Source organism: Bos javanicus, chromosome 8 (genome assembly GCF_032452875.1).
Source record: "Bos javanicus breed banteng chromosome 8, ARS-OSU_banteng_1.0, whole genome shotgun sequence".
Taxonomy (NCBI): domain Eukaryota; kingdom Metazoa; phylum Chordata; class Mammalia; order Artiodactyla; family Bovidae; genus Bos; species Bos javanicus.
This window is the reverse complement of record NC_083875.1, coordinates 92094697-92111969: the sequence shown is the minus strand read 5'-3', so window position 1 is coordinate 92111969 and position 17273 is coordinate 92094697. Positions and strand designations below refer to the sequence as shown.

Sequence of the window (17273 nt, the reverse complement as noted above, 5' to 3'; positions counted from 1 at the left end):
AAAAATTCTCTCAATGGCTATTATATTCATCATGATCTTAGTCCTTTTGTACTTCATTTCCCACTCTCATCTCCAGCCTTATTTCTCACCACTCATCATCAGGCAGCTTGCTCTCTCTGTCTCTGGCTTTTGCACACACATCTCCCTGGGCTGACAGCATCAGTCCCTAGCTTCTCTTCCTGCTTAACTATAATTCCTTCTTCAAGATTCAGCTCTCTAAGATTTCTTTCATCTTATCTCATATTTGCCTTTGAAATCTCTCATTATTACTTCAGTTAAATTGATAACTAAGTATTGCCTCACAATGACCTATCATCCTATTTAGTTAAATATTCAAACCTTTTAACATTTTTGACAACTTTCCCAAATCAAATTCTAAATAAAATCTCCTTACACATGAAAAAATACATACAATGTTAAAATCATATGATTGTTCCAATGATTGCTCCTATTTTTCTTTTAAAATATCATTTAACATGCATTTACATTTGATATTTCAAGAAAAGGAGAGCCTGGAGCAGAAGGACAAATCATTGTTAATGTGCTCTTCAGCTTAGTGACGATGAGTTAAAAAGTATATCCTTTCTATACTTACATCTTTGCTTGTCCCTCTGCAAATGTTACTATTTGGTTATGTGGCTTTTCAAGGTAAAGTACTTGTTTTAATAAGTTTGGTTTCCTATATGCTATGGAATTGCACTGAACTCCAAAGTAGTGATTATTGGTGAGAATTATATAGCAAATGGCAGAACTGTCCTGAGTCAATATTGTTGATTAGACAAAGTCTGTCTTCAGTGTATTTAGTGTGCATATGAGATTCCTAGGGCTTCCCTGGCGACTTGGTGGTAGAAGAATCTGCCTGCAATGTGGAAGACTCGGGTTCAGTCCCTGGGTTGGAAAGATCCCCTGGAGAAGGCAATGGCAACCCACTCCAGTATTCTTGCCTGGAGAATCCCATGGACAGAAGAGCCTGGTGGGCTACAGTCCATGGGGGTTGCAAAGAGTTAGACACGACTGAGCAACTTAACACTTCACTTCACGTGAGATTCCTAGCTTCATGGACTTCTGCCTCAGGAAGTACAATTTCTTACACTCCCCCGCCCCCACACACACAAAAAAGGCTCAGCTCTCATACCTCCTCCTCTGAGAAGCCTTTCTTGTCACCCCTATGGTGGAATTTGCAGGTGCCCTTGCTTTCTGTTCCAGTCAGTTCAGTCACTCAGTCATGTCCAACTCTTTGAGACCCTATGGACTGCAGCACATGAAGCTTCCCTGTCCATCACCAACTCCCAGAGCTTACTCAAACTCATGTCCATAGAGTCAGTGATGCAATCCAACCACCTCATCCTCTGTCTTCCCCTTCTCCTCCTGCCTTCAGTCTTTCCCAGCATCAGGGTCTTTTCCAGTAAGTCAGTTCTTCGTATCAGGTGGCCAAAGTATTGGAGTTTCTGCTTCAGTCTGAAACTTCAGTCTTCAACTTCAGTCTGAAGCTTTAGTTCTGGCTTTAGTCCCTCCAGTGAACACCCAGGACTGATCTCCTTTAGGATGGACTGGTTGGATCTCCTTGCAGTCCAAGGGACTCTCAAGAGTCTTCAAATGCCCCCCAATTCTGCCTCCATCAGGGTGCTCATTACACTGGTATAGAATTGCCTGTTTGCTTTTCTCTCTCCCTATCATGAGACTTTGAGTTCCTTAAGAGTAATAAGTGTGTCTTTCATCTTTACAACTCATACTAAGAACAGTACCTGGTATATATTTGTATCAGTTTACCTTGTCCATAAAGTTGTTATTCCTGATTTTCCTTTTTCTTGTTCATCCAAGAAGAGTCCAGGCCAAGATAAAAAGGAACATGTTAGAAATAAGTTTATGCAAAAGCAAGATTTCAACATTGTAATCTTTTAAGTAACATATGAGTATTCAAACTTTGCTACACATTGTCATTCCATTATAAAGAATACATGGTGAAGGTTATAATAACTAAAGCTATTAAGGAGATTATTTTAATTTTTCTGTAAATCTGAAAATAAAATTGAAATAATCCATCATAAATGGGGATTCTCTGAGACCCAATTTCTTGGTGCCAATTCCATAGTGAAACAAACACTGGAATTTTCCAGTCTGGGGAATGGAAGACATTTAGATCCTGATTGATAGGTCTTTCAGGGACAGATGAATGCCTCAGAGACAATTGAGCACTGTTCTTTAGTCATGGCCATGTTGAATGTTATTTAACATCGACAATGAGGAATAAATTTTACTGGAATGATGGAGTTAATCTCTGACAGATTCCTGAAACCCTCTTTTCTGAGATAATTTAAGTATATATTTACTCAGTGGTAGCCCTTGGTACAGAGAAGGCAATGGCACCCCACTCCAGTACTCTTGCCTGGAAAATCCTATGGACAGAGGAGCCTGGTGGGCTGAAGTCCATGGGGTTGCTAAGAGTCGGACATGACTGAGCGACTTCACCTTCACTTTTCACTTTCATGCATTGGAGAAGGAAATGGCAACCCACTCTAGTGTTCTTGCCTAGAGGATCCCAGGGACGGGGGAGCCTGGTGGGCTGCCATCTCTGGGGTCACACAGAGTCGGACACGATTGAAGCGACAGCAGCAGCAGCAGCAGCCCTTGGTAGGTCCATCCAATTAAAAGTCTATAATCATTAAGCCCCATATATTCTTAAAATAATGAAGTTTCTTTTTCTACAACTTTGCTTTTCTGATCACTAAATTGACCAAGTAAAATTAACCTATTTACTAATAACTATTTTATTCCCTAGGCTATAACCATGTGTGTGTGTGTGTGTGTTAACAAATCTAATAGTAGATTGCTCATCAGAAACACAATTATAGTCATTCTTCTGTTCTACTACCTAGGTAATTATTGATTGATTAATCTGTATATTTTAATGATTTGGTTCTCTACTTCCCTAAAGAAGCAGAAAACTGTTTTAAAATCTAAGATAATGGAGACTTTTACTTGTTGCAAAATAGAAGTCTTTTTAAGTGGTAGAGTCCCACAAGGGAGTGCTAATGTGAATAATTACTATTATACACAATCTACCAAAATGAGCAGTTATATTGCATTTAGTGATGGAAGGATCTTCAAATGTGATTTACATTTATATCTTTAATGAAAATTAGTACATTCTTCACACTTTCTGATTTCTCTATGTTTCTTCTGTGGCAGTGTAACTTCCTACTACTGGTATTTGCATTTGTAAATTACAGAGTAATTTGTGGTGATCAATGGATTAATGTATATTGCTAAGGACCTAGACTTGTATCATCCAACTCTTCACAAAAATCTTCTATGTTACAGTCCACATTTCAATTTACTTTCTTTTAATTTGAAATGTGTCTTGAGTACCCTCTATGAATTTATCATAATGCAATACTTTGTGTCTCCAACTGCAAAACTCCCACTCAAAGACTAGGAAAAGTGACTGGGGATGGCCTTGATTGAAAAAATTTAAAAGACATTAAATAATAGTTACCATATCTGGAACATTTGTTCTATGTCTAAAGGTATAGTATATACTTCACATGAACTATTTCTAACCCTTACAGTGGAAGTAATTTACAAATAAAAATGTAATTATTTCCCCTATTTTGCTGATGACAAAACTGAAGCTTAGAGTTCAGTAAATCCGTGTCCAAGGACAATGCTAGAAGGTGGGTGGACCAATATTCTAACACAGGTGTGTCTGATGTCAAACTATGGCCTTTCGTTCTGACACTAGGCCATAATTAAGAGTACAGAGATGCCACAGCCTGTATGTTACCTCTTTTGTCTCTTCTTCCAAAACTCAAGAAAGACAGAGACTTTGACCAAGCATTTTCCTGCCTTTTCCATAGCAGAACATGTACTGATGGTGCCTTGGTTCACAGGGTTAGGAATCAGTATATCATTCAGCTGGTAATTTTCCTTTCTTTGACTCCTGGCAGAAGCTCTCTCTAGAGCCAGAGCCAACTGTTTTTCTCTAATGACTTAGAGGGAGGTTAGCCTGAGCCTGTCCTGGGAACTGCAAGTCTATTTATCATCTTTTTCTTTGTTCCATGGATGGTATCCAACATGCAGCTTTGACTGCCTCATGGGAACAGACTTGTTGATTATTTCCACTCTAAAAGGAGAAACACCAATAATAAGATTTGGCTATTTTCTAGAATTATTAATATAATGTTGCTGCTGCTAAGTCACTTCAATCGTATCCGACTCTGTGCAACCCCATAGAAGGCAGCCCACCAGGCTCCCCCGTCCCTGGGATTCTCCAGGCAAGAACAATAGAGTGGGTTGCCATTTCCTTCTCCAATGCATGAAAGTGAAAAGTGAAAGGGAAGTCGCTCAGTCATGTCCGACTCTGAGCAACCCCATGGACGGCAGCCTACCAGGCTCCTCCATCCATAGGATTTTCCAGGCAAGAGTACTGGAGTGGGATGCCATTGCCTTCTCCAGAATATAATTATAAGCAATTATTAAAGTATATGCATACTTATTAAAACTTATTCCTTGCACCAAAGATATTTATTGAGCTGATTTATTTGCAGTTGAATGTGGTGAACAGTAGAAATGAGATATATTAAAGATGCTGAGAACTTCCATAGCTTGGAAACTTGTGAGACTATATAATTAACCATTTATAACAAATTAATTAACACACCCCTTAACTAGGAATAGAGATTTGGAGTAAGACCATAAGTCAAACACCCAGTCCAGGTGTTAGAACATGAGGATGAGATTTCATTTGCTCAATGAAATAGGACTCTTCTTCTAGAAAGATTCCAGCTTATTAATTCCTAGAGTAATTATAGGCAATGCCTTTTTTTAAAATAGGTCTTTTTATTAAGAGAGAAGCAAAGATGGGCAGTACTTCCTGGCTTTGCCCTCGCCCCTCTTCCTTACTTTCTACCTTTACTCCTCTTTGCCAGGTTTCTAGCCAACACCACTTTCAGAGGCCTCAGTGGTTCCATCAAAGTGAAAGGTTCCACTATCATCAGCTCAGAAAACAACTTTTTCATCTGGAATCTGCAAAATGATCCCATGGGAAAGCCAATGTGGACACGCTTGGGCAGCTGGCAGAGGGGGAAGATTGTCATGGACTATGGAATATGGCCAGAGCAAGCCCAGAGGCACAAAACCCACTTTCAGCACCCGAGTAAGCTAAACTTGCGAGTGGTTACGCTGATAGAGCATCCATTTGTCTTCACAAGGGAGGTCGATGATGAAGGCTTGTGCCCTGCTGGCCAACTCTGTCTAGACCCCATGACTAATGATTCTGCCATGTTGGACAGCCTTTTTAGCAGCCTCCATAGCAGTAATGATACAGTGCCCATAAAATTGAAGAAGTGCTGCTATGGATATTGCATTGATCTACTGGAAAAACTAGCAGAAGACATGAACTTTGACTTTGATCTCTATATTGTTGGGGATGGCAAATATGGAGCCTGGAAAAATGGGCACTGGACTGGGCTGGTGGGTGATCTCCTGAGTGGGTCAGCCCACTTGGCGGTCACTTCCTTCAGCATCAATACTGCACGAAGCCAGGTGATAGATTTCACCAGCCCTTTCTTCTCCACCAGCTTGGGCATCTTAGTGAGGACACGAGACACAGCAGCTCCCATCGGAGCCTTCATGTGGCCACTCCACTGGACAATGTGGCTGGGGATTTTTGTGGCTCTGCACATCACTGCCATTTTCCTCACTCTCTATGAATGGAAAAGCCCCTTTGGCATGACTCCCAAGGGGCGGAATAGAAGTAAAGTTTTCTCCTTCTCTTCAGCCTTGAATGTCTGTTATGCTCTCTTGTTTGGTAGAACAGCAGCTATCAAACCCCCAAAATGCTGGACTGGAAGGTTTCTGATGAACCTTTGGGCCATTTTCTGTATGTTTTGCCTTTCAACATACACAGCGAATTTGGCTGCCGTCATGGTAGGTGAGAAGATCTATGAAGAGCTTTCTGGAATACATGACCCTAAGGTAATACTTCTTTTTACTCTAAATTTCCTTATTGTCCATTTTAACTCTGTTATGCTGTAGTAGTTTATATGCTTTCATCTAACACAGAATATTTTCTGAACCATCTGTGGAAATTAGTCCAAAAAGTCTGTTGCCTAATTGCACTAAATATTTCATTGCTTTATTAAATGAAACAAAAAGAGTGAAGGATGTTTTTAGGAGATTTTGTTCCAAGGAAAGTCTAATAGAAACGTCTATTAGTGCAGTTGTTTCCTTATGTTAGTTAGCCATCTGGCAGAATGGCTATCAGGGAATAGTCTTACAAAGTATTTTCATCCAAAGTAAAACTTCAAAAACTGATTAATTACTTCTCTTGGGAATTAATGGAAATAAATAATAAAGTCCAAATTTAAATAGTAAAGAATCCTTTTTCACCATGAAAAATTGTAAAATGGAAAGAACTAACATTTTATCATAAGCACCCAAAGTCAGAAAACTAGAAAACTCAATGCGTATAGCCAAGGAGTACTAAGCTAACTAAGCTGGCAAGATTAACTAGGAAGAGAGTGTCCTTTAGGGTAAGAAAGGCTGATCACCTTAGGGTTGGAGGAGGATGTCAACAGTCACATTACAATGTCCAAGAATATTCAAGGAAATCGTCTCTATTCTAGGCTACCTTTCATATTCTAGACATCTGACCCTATGAAGAAAGGAGGTGGGTAGGGTTCAGGTAAGCAGGTAAAGCGGTGGTGATACTTGAGTAAATAGCCATGTCTGTTTGGTGACAAGACCTCTTTTAGTGACTACAAGTATGGCAAACTTGGCCAACCTAGTGGAGTGGAGAGGAGGGGCTTGTCAGGGCTCAAAACAATAAGAAAAGGAGTCAAGGGAATACTACAGTCCGAGTGGGGAACAGAATGCATATCCAGAGCAGACATGTATTCCAATCTATAGAACCCACCTATGAGAGACTGGAGAAAGCTGCAATTTAGTGAACATACCCAGGATACACTCACTGTGTTAAAGCATCTTGAGCTAAGCTGAGCATTTTAGACTATGAAACACCATCATGACTTTTCACATCAAATATCATAATATTGAACCCTTTATCATATATTTTTATCAAACATTTAAAATTAATTGCACAGAGAATGAACAAATAGGACATTTACTATTTTTGTTAAATGATAAGGTGGTCCAGAGAGCTAGTGTCAGTTTTAGAGAATTCTCATAAATAGTTTGGATTAGGATATATGGTCTGTTCTGCAAACAAATGAATGTGAGAAATTTGACCCATATACTGAAAACCTGCTTAATACATGTGAACCTCATGAAAAGGTTCAGCAAACAATGGATCATTGACTGGGCAATGAATTACATTTGCTTCTTAATGTGCAGTCAGGACTTTAGGTTGTCATCTGGAATTTAGTGAACACAAATAAGTTCTGTAGTATAAATATATGTGTTACCTTAAAGAGAGATTTGGTGGTGCTTCAGCATTCATATTATACTGGTATTAGCAGCCTCTGTTTATTCTTTGCCCCAAGAGGTCTGTGGATCTCCCAAAAGTTTGCCATCTTAATAGAGGCTTACTCAATTTTTTTTTTTTTTTTTGGCAGTAATCTTGCAATGTGATTCTTAAATTACAAATTCAACTTGGAAACTCTTCGATCCAATCTAGTATAAGAGACAATATATGTGCTGGTTGTTGTGAAGATTCTGGACCATTATCATATGTAAAAATGTGAACATAATACTGACTAGAGTTTTATTAATCAGAAACAAAGATTATCAAAATTTTCATGGATGTTACGCATGAGAAACCTGAAGCAATTATCATTTTAAGGATTAAAAGGAAAAGCATAACAATAAACCATACACAGCAGTAAAACAAGTTTTTTTTAAAGCAAAAATGAGCAATCATTCCATTCCCAATAAAAAGGTCACATTTTTATAAACCTAACCCAGCCCTCCAGACAAAGTGAGAGGAAATCAGTTCATTTTAATCACTCAGTCATGTCCAACTGTTTGAGACTCCATAGAGTGTAGCACACCAGGCTTCCCTGTCCATCACCAACTCCCAGAGCCTGTTCAAACTCATGTCCATCAAGTCAGTGATGCCATCCAACCATCTCATCCTCCTTTTTAATATGTTGTCTAGGTTTAATATGCTGTGAGAGGAAATGGACCATGTCAACTTTGTGTTACATTTACTAAGGTCTTAATGCAGTGGACAAACCTAAATCTAAAACATTTTCAATTTTAGATAATAAATGAATTTTCACTAAGGTTCCCAAAAATGTATGTCTCTTTCCTAATGTTGTTTAAAGTCTCTCACTTCTTTTCCATATAAAAACACCTAGATAATTTGATTAAGAAATACCCAACATCTGAACTTTTCGTGAATAAAGTTGGTGACAGAATTGTTCAATTTTCATCCAAATGTGTGGTATTATGCAGACTACATAATGACCTCATCTTCCCAATGACAGGCATAATCAAAACAATTTCCATACCTTTCAGTCACTCAGCATTCATTTTTAAATATATTCCACTCACTCACATGAGCTCTTTTCTCTCCTAACAATGCTCAATTCCTTGAATGATTTTATCTTTTTTCTTTTTTACACTAAATGATGTGGAAAATGCAGAAGTAGAAAAGTAGAAAAGATTAAAAAAAAAAAGATAAAAACACAAGGAAAAACAACTTAGAAAGTTTTAAGTGTTGGTAGGATTGAAAATTGGTACAGCCACTATTGAAAACAGTCAGAAGGTCCTCAAAAAACTAAAAGTTGAACTACAAAAGAAAAAGGTATAAGCATGCCAAAGTGTGTTTCATGCCAAAAAAATGAAACACATCAAATTTCAAAGAAATGGTAATCGCCTTCAATGGAAGGCTTAATAAGATCATAGCATCTGGTCCCATCACTTCATGGCAAATAGATGGGGAAACAGTGGAAGCAGTAACAGACTTTATTTTGGAGGGCTCCAAAATTACTGCAGATGGTGATTGCAGCCATGAAATTAAAAGACACTTGCTCCTTGGAAGGAAAGCTATGACCTACCTAGACAGCATATTAAAAAGCAGAGACATTACTTTGCCTACAAAGGTCCATCTAGTCAGAGCTATGGTTTTTCCAGTAGTCATGCATGGATGTGAGAGTTGGACCATAAAGAAAGTTGAGAGCCAAAGAACTGATGCTTTTGAACTGTGGTGTTGGAGAAGACTCTTGAGAGCCCTTGGACTGCAAGGAGATCCAACCAGTCCATCCTAAAGGAAATCAGTCCTGAATATTCATTGGAAGGACTGATGCTGAAGCTGAAACTGCAATGCTTTGGCAACCCAATGAGAAGAATTGACTCACTTGAAAAGACCCTGATGCTGGGAAAGATTGAAGGTGGGAGGAGCAGGGGACGACAGAGGATGAGATGGTTGGATGACATCACCAACTCAATGGACATGAGTTTGAGTAAACTCCAGGAGTTGGTGATGGACAGGGAGGCCTAGTGTGCAGCAGTCCATGGGGTCACAAAGAGTTGGACACGACTGAGCGACTGAACTGATTAATTAATAAGATAAATTGTGTTCTTATTCTTGAAGAAGACTTGGAATTTGAATATCTGCATCAAAGAAGAAAGAACGGACTTTCCAAGAAAAAGAACAGAACAAACTACTTGGAGGTAGAACATATAAGGCACAGTCAGGATATCTTGAAGAATTCACTTTAGCCACAGCATGAAAGGAAGGAGAAGATCTACGTCTGAAACGTAACTTTGGTTGAGATATCAGAGGATCTTTGACATTGGGCTACAGATCCATTGACATTTTTGAACAGTAGAATAGCACAGAGAAGCAGAATCCATTTAGAATGGTTGTTTCAGCAGCAGCAATTAAACACAATTAGAAGAGAAAGACAGACAGTGTTGGAGCTGGAGAAAGAGTTGGAGTTATAGATATTGTCACTGATAGAAAGAAGAGTCCAGAAACATTATGGTGACCAGATCAGTTATTGTTGTTGTTTAGTTGCTAAGTCATGTCTGACTCTTTTGCGACCCCATGGATGTAGCCCACCAGGCTCCTCTGTCCATGGGATTTTCCAGGCAAGAATACTGAAGTAGGTTGCCATTTCCTTCTCCAGGGGATCTTTCTAACTCAGGGATCAAACCCGTGCCTCCTGCATTGGCAGGCACAGTCTTTACAACTGAGCCACCTGGAAGCCCAACTGGATCAGTAGTTATCTGTTCAGTTATCCATTCAGGACTTGGCAATTAACTGGATGTGAGAGTCAACAGAGAGTCACACATGCATAGTTGCAGGTCTGAGTGTATAAAATGTTGGTGCCATTCAGGGAAGCAGAAAAGGCAGTTTATGAACTGGAAATTATGCTGATAAGTTCAGTTTCATACTTTGCATTTTAAAATCTGTGTTGAGCATCCAGGTGAAATCCAGCAGGCCCTGGGAAATATGAAGCCAGATTTCAGGAGTGACATTGACACTGGTGGGAATCTGGGGCAGAGAGGTGACGCTGTGTATTAAAGCACTGTGGGGAGTATGAGATCCCCAAGGGAGAAGGCAGTAGGGAGAAAAATTGCTGTTCGAGGAGAAGTAGCAGGCATAAAGTCGGCATATGGTTTTGTGGAGAGATAAGGTGGAAGTTGAGGAGATAAAAGTACCTTGAAGCAGAATCATGCAGGCTCTTGAATGCCTCTCGGTAGACTGAATTTTAACTTCTTGAGATGAAGATTGATATTATCCCACCTACTAAGGTGGTTATAGAGAGGACAAAGATCAGTGTCCAGTCCAAACCATGAAAATTAGCATGTATGTGTGTATTTTAATGTTTGATGAAACTGGGTTTATGTGGTTTGCTTTTTTCTAATATTTTTCAAACTTCCATTTTCATAGCATTTAGTTCTGAGGAGTGAAAATGTATCATGTACATGGAAGCCACAGATCTATTGTTCTCCTGAGATGTTTGTTTTTCCGTTGTAATGTGAAACTCTCCTAATACTGAATGAGATGTGATGTATATGGAGTGTTGTTCACACTCTGAGGTTTCTTCCACCCCTTACTCATGGTCTGTCTCATTTCTTTTCATACATTTTCATCTCTGTCACCTACTAGGTATCAGAACAATTCTCATTGTACTATGCTGCCATTTTTATCCTGTTTTCCCACAGCTCATTTAATTCACCTCAGGCAAATTTCCTGGTGCCTCCACATTAATGCTCTTGAACACCTGCCTCCTTCCATTCTCTAACTCTTCTTTAATTATCTTGGGATAACCTCCCCATGTCTCTTCTATAATTGTATGCCTGAAAACTTTGAGAATAACAACTCTTAGACTTCCCTAGAAGCATTTTATTAAGAAATATGTTCCTAGGAAATGATGTCCTCAGCTCTTGGAGACCATCTAAGCAATCCCAGTCTAAAAAAGCAATTCCTAAGAGTTCCATCTACCATTTCCTAAAAACTACTTTTCTGTTATATAAAATATTTTAAATTATAGAAATAGCATTTTCTTACTTTTGTGTAAATAGTATCTATTTCTAGTCCCCAAAATTGGCTATGGTTTTTTTCCTAATGTATCAGTCTTGGATTCTAAACAATAAGTTATAAAATATTCCTATGGGAAATGTGTTCGGATGAAAATCTATTGACTTAAAAAGTAAGATTTATGATCTGTATTTATACTCAATCCATCAGCAAATTGAGTCCTGGCTGCATAAGCATCTGTAACCATGGTATTAGATAACTTACAATGACTGAAATAGCTCCATTTTTCTCCTTGGTCATAACTGTTTAGCATGCTGGCTATACATTTAACACAGTTAATAAACTGTTAGGCATTAAGAGTGTGAACATTTTATCACCATTTCAGAGCAGAGATTCACTGGCTTCAACCAACCACTTTGAATCAGAAGTAAAATTAAATGCAAAATGCTGTACAGGACAGACCAATTTCTGATTCACTACAAGTTACAGCAGCAAAGGCAGGTTAGAGTGCTTTTCTTTTTTTCTGACAGGGGGTCATAGGGAAGGAATAATCTTGTTGCTGGCTGCTCCTACAGATAACCCCAAGGGAGAGGGATTGGCCTGCTGTGCAAATGAAATTCAAGAGAATAGTTCTATCCTCACTTAGAGAAACTATTTTTGCCAGAATAATTTACTTTACACTAAAAGTAATATATGTAGCTTCTCATTCTCTCCTACCAACTCTTTTGGGAAGCAAGCTCCATGCTTCAAAGCAGGTGGGCTCTTGAAGCACAAGACCATGAAAGCAAGAATTTAAGAGTAATACATTTAATAGACCTTATATGGGTATTTCTCCATCATAAAACTAGCACCATCCATTATAGGCAGTGCAGAAAATAGTGTAGACAGATGGAAGCAAGTGCTTATTGCCTCATCATCAAAAGTCATTTCCTCTTAGCCTTTTGAGATGATTGACAGGTGAAAAAAAATGCAGTATTATTTTTATCCAGTGAGATCTTCATCTTGATCTATGGTCAAAGGAGTAGACCTGGGCATTCTTAGAACATTCTAGCCATTGACATTCAGTCTGCTGAGGTATAAGAGATGAGATCATTTCATAAATCATAAGGTACACTGGAAAATAAAGCCCTGCCTCCTCTCATAGAGTTGAATTAACACAGTTGAAAGGATATGTGAGCAGTCAAAATGAACTATTTGCTGATTTTAATACACTTTCTAGTTCTTTTCCAGCTTCTCTTATAAAATGCCCCCTTTAGCCCTGTGTCTCTAATATATATTTTAAAAGTTGCCTCCTTAGAGGGATTAGGAGACTAGTGTCATTTTTTTTGTACAGGCAAATGATGGTCCTGTTTTACAAAAATAGTCCTGGTGAACATTCAAGTAAATATTAAAAATTAAAAAGTCCTGCCTGTGAAGACAAAAGCAAACTTTAATCAGAAATATTAAAGTAAAGTACACTCATATAGCCTTAGTAGGAAATGATAAGCATCTCCCAAGATAATAAAAACCACCTTCACTGATCCTCATATAACACCATGTGGCTGCCCAATAAAACATATGAATTCATATAATAAAATCTGGCCTTGAAGAAGGGGGGAGTGCCAGAACTCTAGGGAAAAAAAGATGTTGAAAATGGAGTTTGAGGTTAGAGGAAAGAAAACTGAACTACACCACCATTTATTTGTTTTTCCTTTAATTCATCCAATAACAGCAACTTTTGTTCTAGGCACCATGCTAGGTGGCTAGGAATTTAGTAGTCAGCAAAACAGACACTGTCCTTGCAACACAGGGAAGAAAGATATTAATCAAAGTGAAGTCGCTCAGTCGTGTCTGACTCTTTGTGACCCCGTGGACTGTAGCCCACCAGGCTGCTCCGTCCATGGGATTCTCCAGGCAAGAACACTGGAGTGGGTTGCCATTTCCTTCTCCAGGGGATCTTCCCGACCCAGGGATCGAAGTCAGGTCTCTCGCGTTGCCGGCAGACGCTTTAACCTCTGAGCCACCAGGGAAGCCCAATATTAATCAAGGGAACACATAAATCAGGTAATGATTTAAACTGTGATTAGCTGCTGTGAAAGCAAATACAACAGAATCTGAGAACCTGGCGGGAGATCAGATCTGAATGGAGAATCCGAGAAACCCCTCCCTTACCTCACCCTGAGGAGGGAAATTCTGGCTGAGATCTGAAGGATGAGACCTGAAGGAGGCAAATGAGCAAAAGAGGAGTTGCGTGAGGTGATAGCATCTCGGGGTGACATTCAGAATGAGCAGAAGCCCGAGACTGGAGGGAGAGGGTGCAGTCCTGATGCTCGCTCATGAGCTACAAGATCGGAAAGCCAGGAAAAGGGGAAGAAAAAGAGGACAAGACATAAACTAGAGAGGTTTTGTTACCAGACATTCTAGAGAGAAAATTTCTTAAAAGAAGAAAAATCTAAGTAATGCTGTAGTTTCGGTGGAGTGGCTTTTCCCCTGGGCTCCATGTACTTCTAGATAGAAAACATAAGAGGAGAAACATCCCAGTCACTTTGGCAACAAAAATTCATGATAGATCAGGGAAGTGTCCTCCATAAGAAGTGCATTAAAAGAAAACAATTTCTAATGTACTAAATGTAAAAGACGATTTGGATGAAAAATTGAATGTGCTAATGTTGCACATCTTATGAATATACTCAACCCAATGAATCATAAATGAGTGGATTGTATGGCATGTGAATTATATCTTAATAAAGCTACTTTAGTAAATCCCAAGCAAGCAAGCAAACTGCCATATTACCAAACTGGAAGGCTAATTATTTAAAGATGTCAGAATTGTCCTTGATTAATTTACACATGTAAAGCAATTCCTGTGAAACTCCCAAAGGATTTTTTTTTTTATTGGTTTGTTTGACTGTTGCTGAATCTTCTAAAAAAAAAATTATTTATATATATATTATTTAAAAAATATTCAAGTGACTTGTTCTAAATATTGAAATACTTAATATTAGTAATAATAACAGAACAAGCTAATACTTATTAACTATTCCCATATGCCAAGCACTGCTGTAAATGGCAGTAATAAGGTAACTGCCCCCCACTGAGTAGTCATAGAAATTAAAATAATCCAAGTAAAGCAACTAGCATAGTGTATGACAACAAGGGGTCACACACAAAAAATAGAATTTATTAGATTGCCAGATTTTAATATCATCATTAATTATATCTTGAACAATTAGTGTCCTCTCTCACACACTCACTGTCACTGTGAATTGGATAAATGGCAAGATTCTCTTTTTGAGCTCAGTTCTAGAGAGCTTGGAGGCACAATTCTTGTGCACTAAGCAGATTTATTGTCTTGTGGTATGCATTTTAAGCATCATTACTGGCTTGATGTAATTTTTCTACTTCAAACTATTTTAATTTATGTTGTCTTGTATTTTATGTGACCTTTAAGCTGCCTCAAGTCTTTTCAGGAAGAGAGCAAGGTATACATGAAATAATGCTAAAATCAAATTATAGATAAAGGATATTAACAGCAATTCAGAAAAGAAATAAAATTGACCAATAATTTTTTAAATATTAACTCTTACTTGTAATCAAAGAAAGTCTAATTGAAACAGTAATGAAATGACATACTTACCTAACAAAATAGGAGTGTTTTATTGATAGTTCTCAATCTTGATGGAAGCACATTAAGACTAACACCAGCATACACTGCTATTGTAAGTTGTTACAATGTGTTCATAAATCAAATTGGCCATTTATATCAAGAGCTTTAAAAGGGTTCATGCCCTTTCATCCTTGACTTCACTCCTAGGAATCTGTCCAAAGAAAATAACTTCATATATAAACATCAATTTATTGCAAAGATCCACTGCAGCCTTTCTCAAAACATCAAAAACCTGGAAATCACATAAATGTCCAGCAACAGCACAATTAATGCATTACAATGTTACTATGTATTATAAAAATGCATCCAGTAGAGATAATTTTAAAGAGCTTTTAAAGTGTCAAAAAAATCAAAACATAGTGTTAAGTAAGAAGTTGGGAAACATAGCAATATAGTTCCAATTTTATAATATGCATTTGTACAGGCTATAAAGAGGAGTAACTAGAAGAAAATATAGCACAGTGTTAACAGCACTGGTATCTGAGCAGTGTAATTACAGAAAATATTTGTTTTATTTCTACTTCATATTTTCTACAGTTCAGTTCAATTCAGTCTCTCAGTGGTGTCCGACTCTTTGTGACCCCATGGACTGCCACACACCAGGCTTCCCTGTCTATCCCCAACTCCCGGAGCTTACTCAAACTCATGTCCATTGAGTCAGTGATGCCATCCAACCATCTCAACCTCTGTCGTCCCCTTTTCCTCCCGCCTTCAATCTTTCCTAGCATCAGGGTCTTTTCCAATCAGCCAGTTCTTCGCATCAGGTGGCCAAAGTATTGGAGTTTCAGCTTCAGCATCAGTCCTTCTAATGAATATTCAGGACTGATTTCCTTTAGGATTGACTGGTTGTATCTCCTTGCAGTCCAAGGGACTCTCAAGAGTTTTCTCCAACACCACAGTTCAAAAGCATCAATTCTTCGGTGCTCAGCTTCCTTTATGTTCCAAATCTCACATCCATACATGACTACTGGAAAAAACCACAGCTTTTACTAGATGAAGCTTTGTCAGCAAAGTAATGTCTCTGCTTTTTAAAATACTATCCAGGCTGGTCATAGCTTTTCTTCATATTTTCTACAATGCTCATATATTATTTATGTTATTATAAAGCACATAATAAGCCAAGTAAAAATGAGAATAATTCAGACACAAGACAATAGTCACGATAGCACTATTTGCTACACATGCACCCCTTCTGTCTGGAGCCTTTCAAGTCCAAATAGAGTGAGTTCTTCAATGAGTAGCACTTCCATAGAAAAATCTTTACATCTTTAAGATGCTATGCTTTCCAAAGAGATTTTTAGAAGCATATTTTCATTCCCATCCTGTTTATTCCCTTCATAGAACTTAATGAAATCTGAAATTGTCATGTTATCTATTTCAGCTAATTGTCCCACTGTGTCTTCCTCATCACTGAATCTTCAGAGTGTTGGAGGAACAATAAATAGTTTACAAATGTTATTCAATTAATGAGTGAATGAAAAATGGCAGCATCATTGGAATAGGGCTATAGCATTATGCAAGGATTACTTTGAAATTGATCAGTCAATCAAATGCTTTAGATAAGACCATACAAACATTCTCATACTAGATTCTGTAAAATGAATTGAAGGAAAACCTCCCAGTAAGGGACAATGTACTGTGAAACAAAGAGCAAAGTCCTCGTGTTGGACAGATCTAAAGTTTAATGTATGTTTATGTGGAGTTTGACAGGCTGCTTGCCATGACATCTGTGTCCTCATTTGAAAGGATTACAGAATATAATGGATATAAAATATCTATCCAAAGTTCTGATTCCATCCACCACTAGATTATAAACTCCAAGAGAGGAGAGTTTATAAATTAGATCTATCTTATGCATCTGTATTCCTAGAGTCTAAGCATATGGCAACCATTCATTCAGATAAGTATTGAGTAAATAATGCACTTGGCCATGAGGCCAAGCAGAAGTGACCAGTATGTGTCCAGTAGGAAAGAGGCAGAGGGCAGGAGCACCTGTCACTTGCAACTGAAGAGTATATCCAAGCGAATTTCAGATTATATCCAAGAGTGACCCATAGCATTTGAACCATGAGACTGATATAAGCAGATTATCAAAGCAAAGAAAATCTAAGACCATGATGCCCATAGAGGAGGCAAGGGTAAGTTATATATGATCCTGGAATGAGAACGTGAGAC

At 38.3% G+C, this 17273-nt stretch overlaps 1 protein-coding gene across 1 annotated transcript in view; it reads left to right on the top strand.

Annotated features, from left to right (window-relative positions):
* Positions 1–17273, top strand: part of GRIN3A (glutamate ionotropic receptor NMDA type subunit 3A) — a 207241-nt gene that overhangs the window by 79472 nt on the left and 110496 nt on the right. Inside the window, exon 3 of the mRNA XM_061426355.1 lies at positions 4929–5976. Coding sequence (XP_061282339.1) covers positions 4929–5976 — 1048 coding nt within the window. The remainder of the gene's footprint in view (positions 1–4928; positions 5977–17273) is intronic.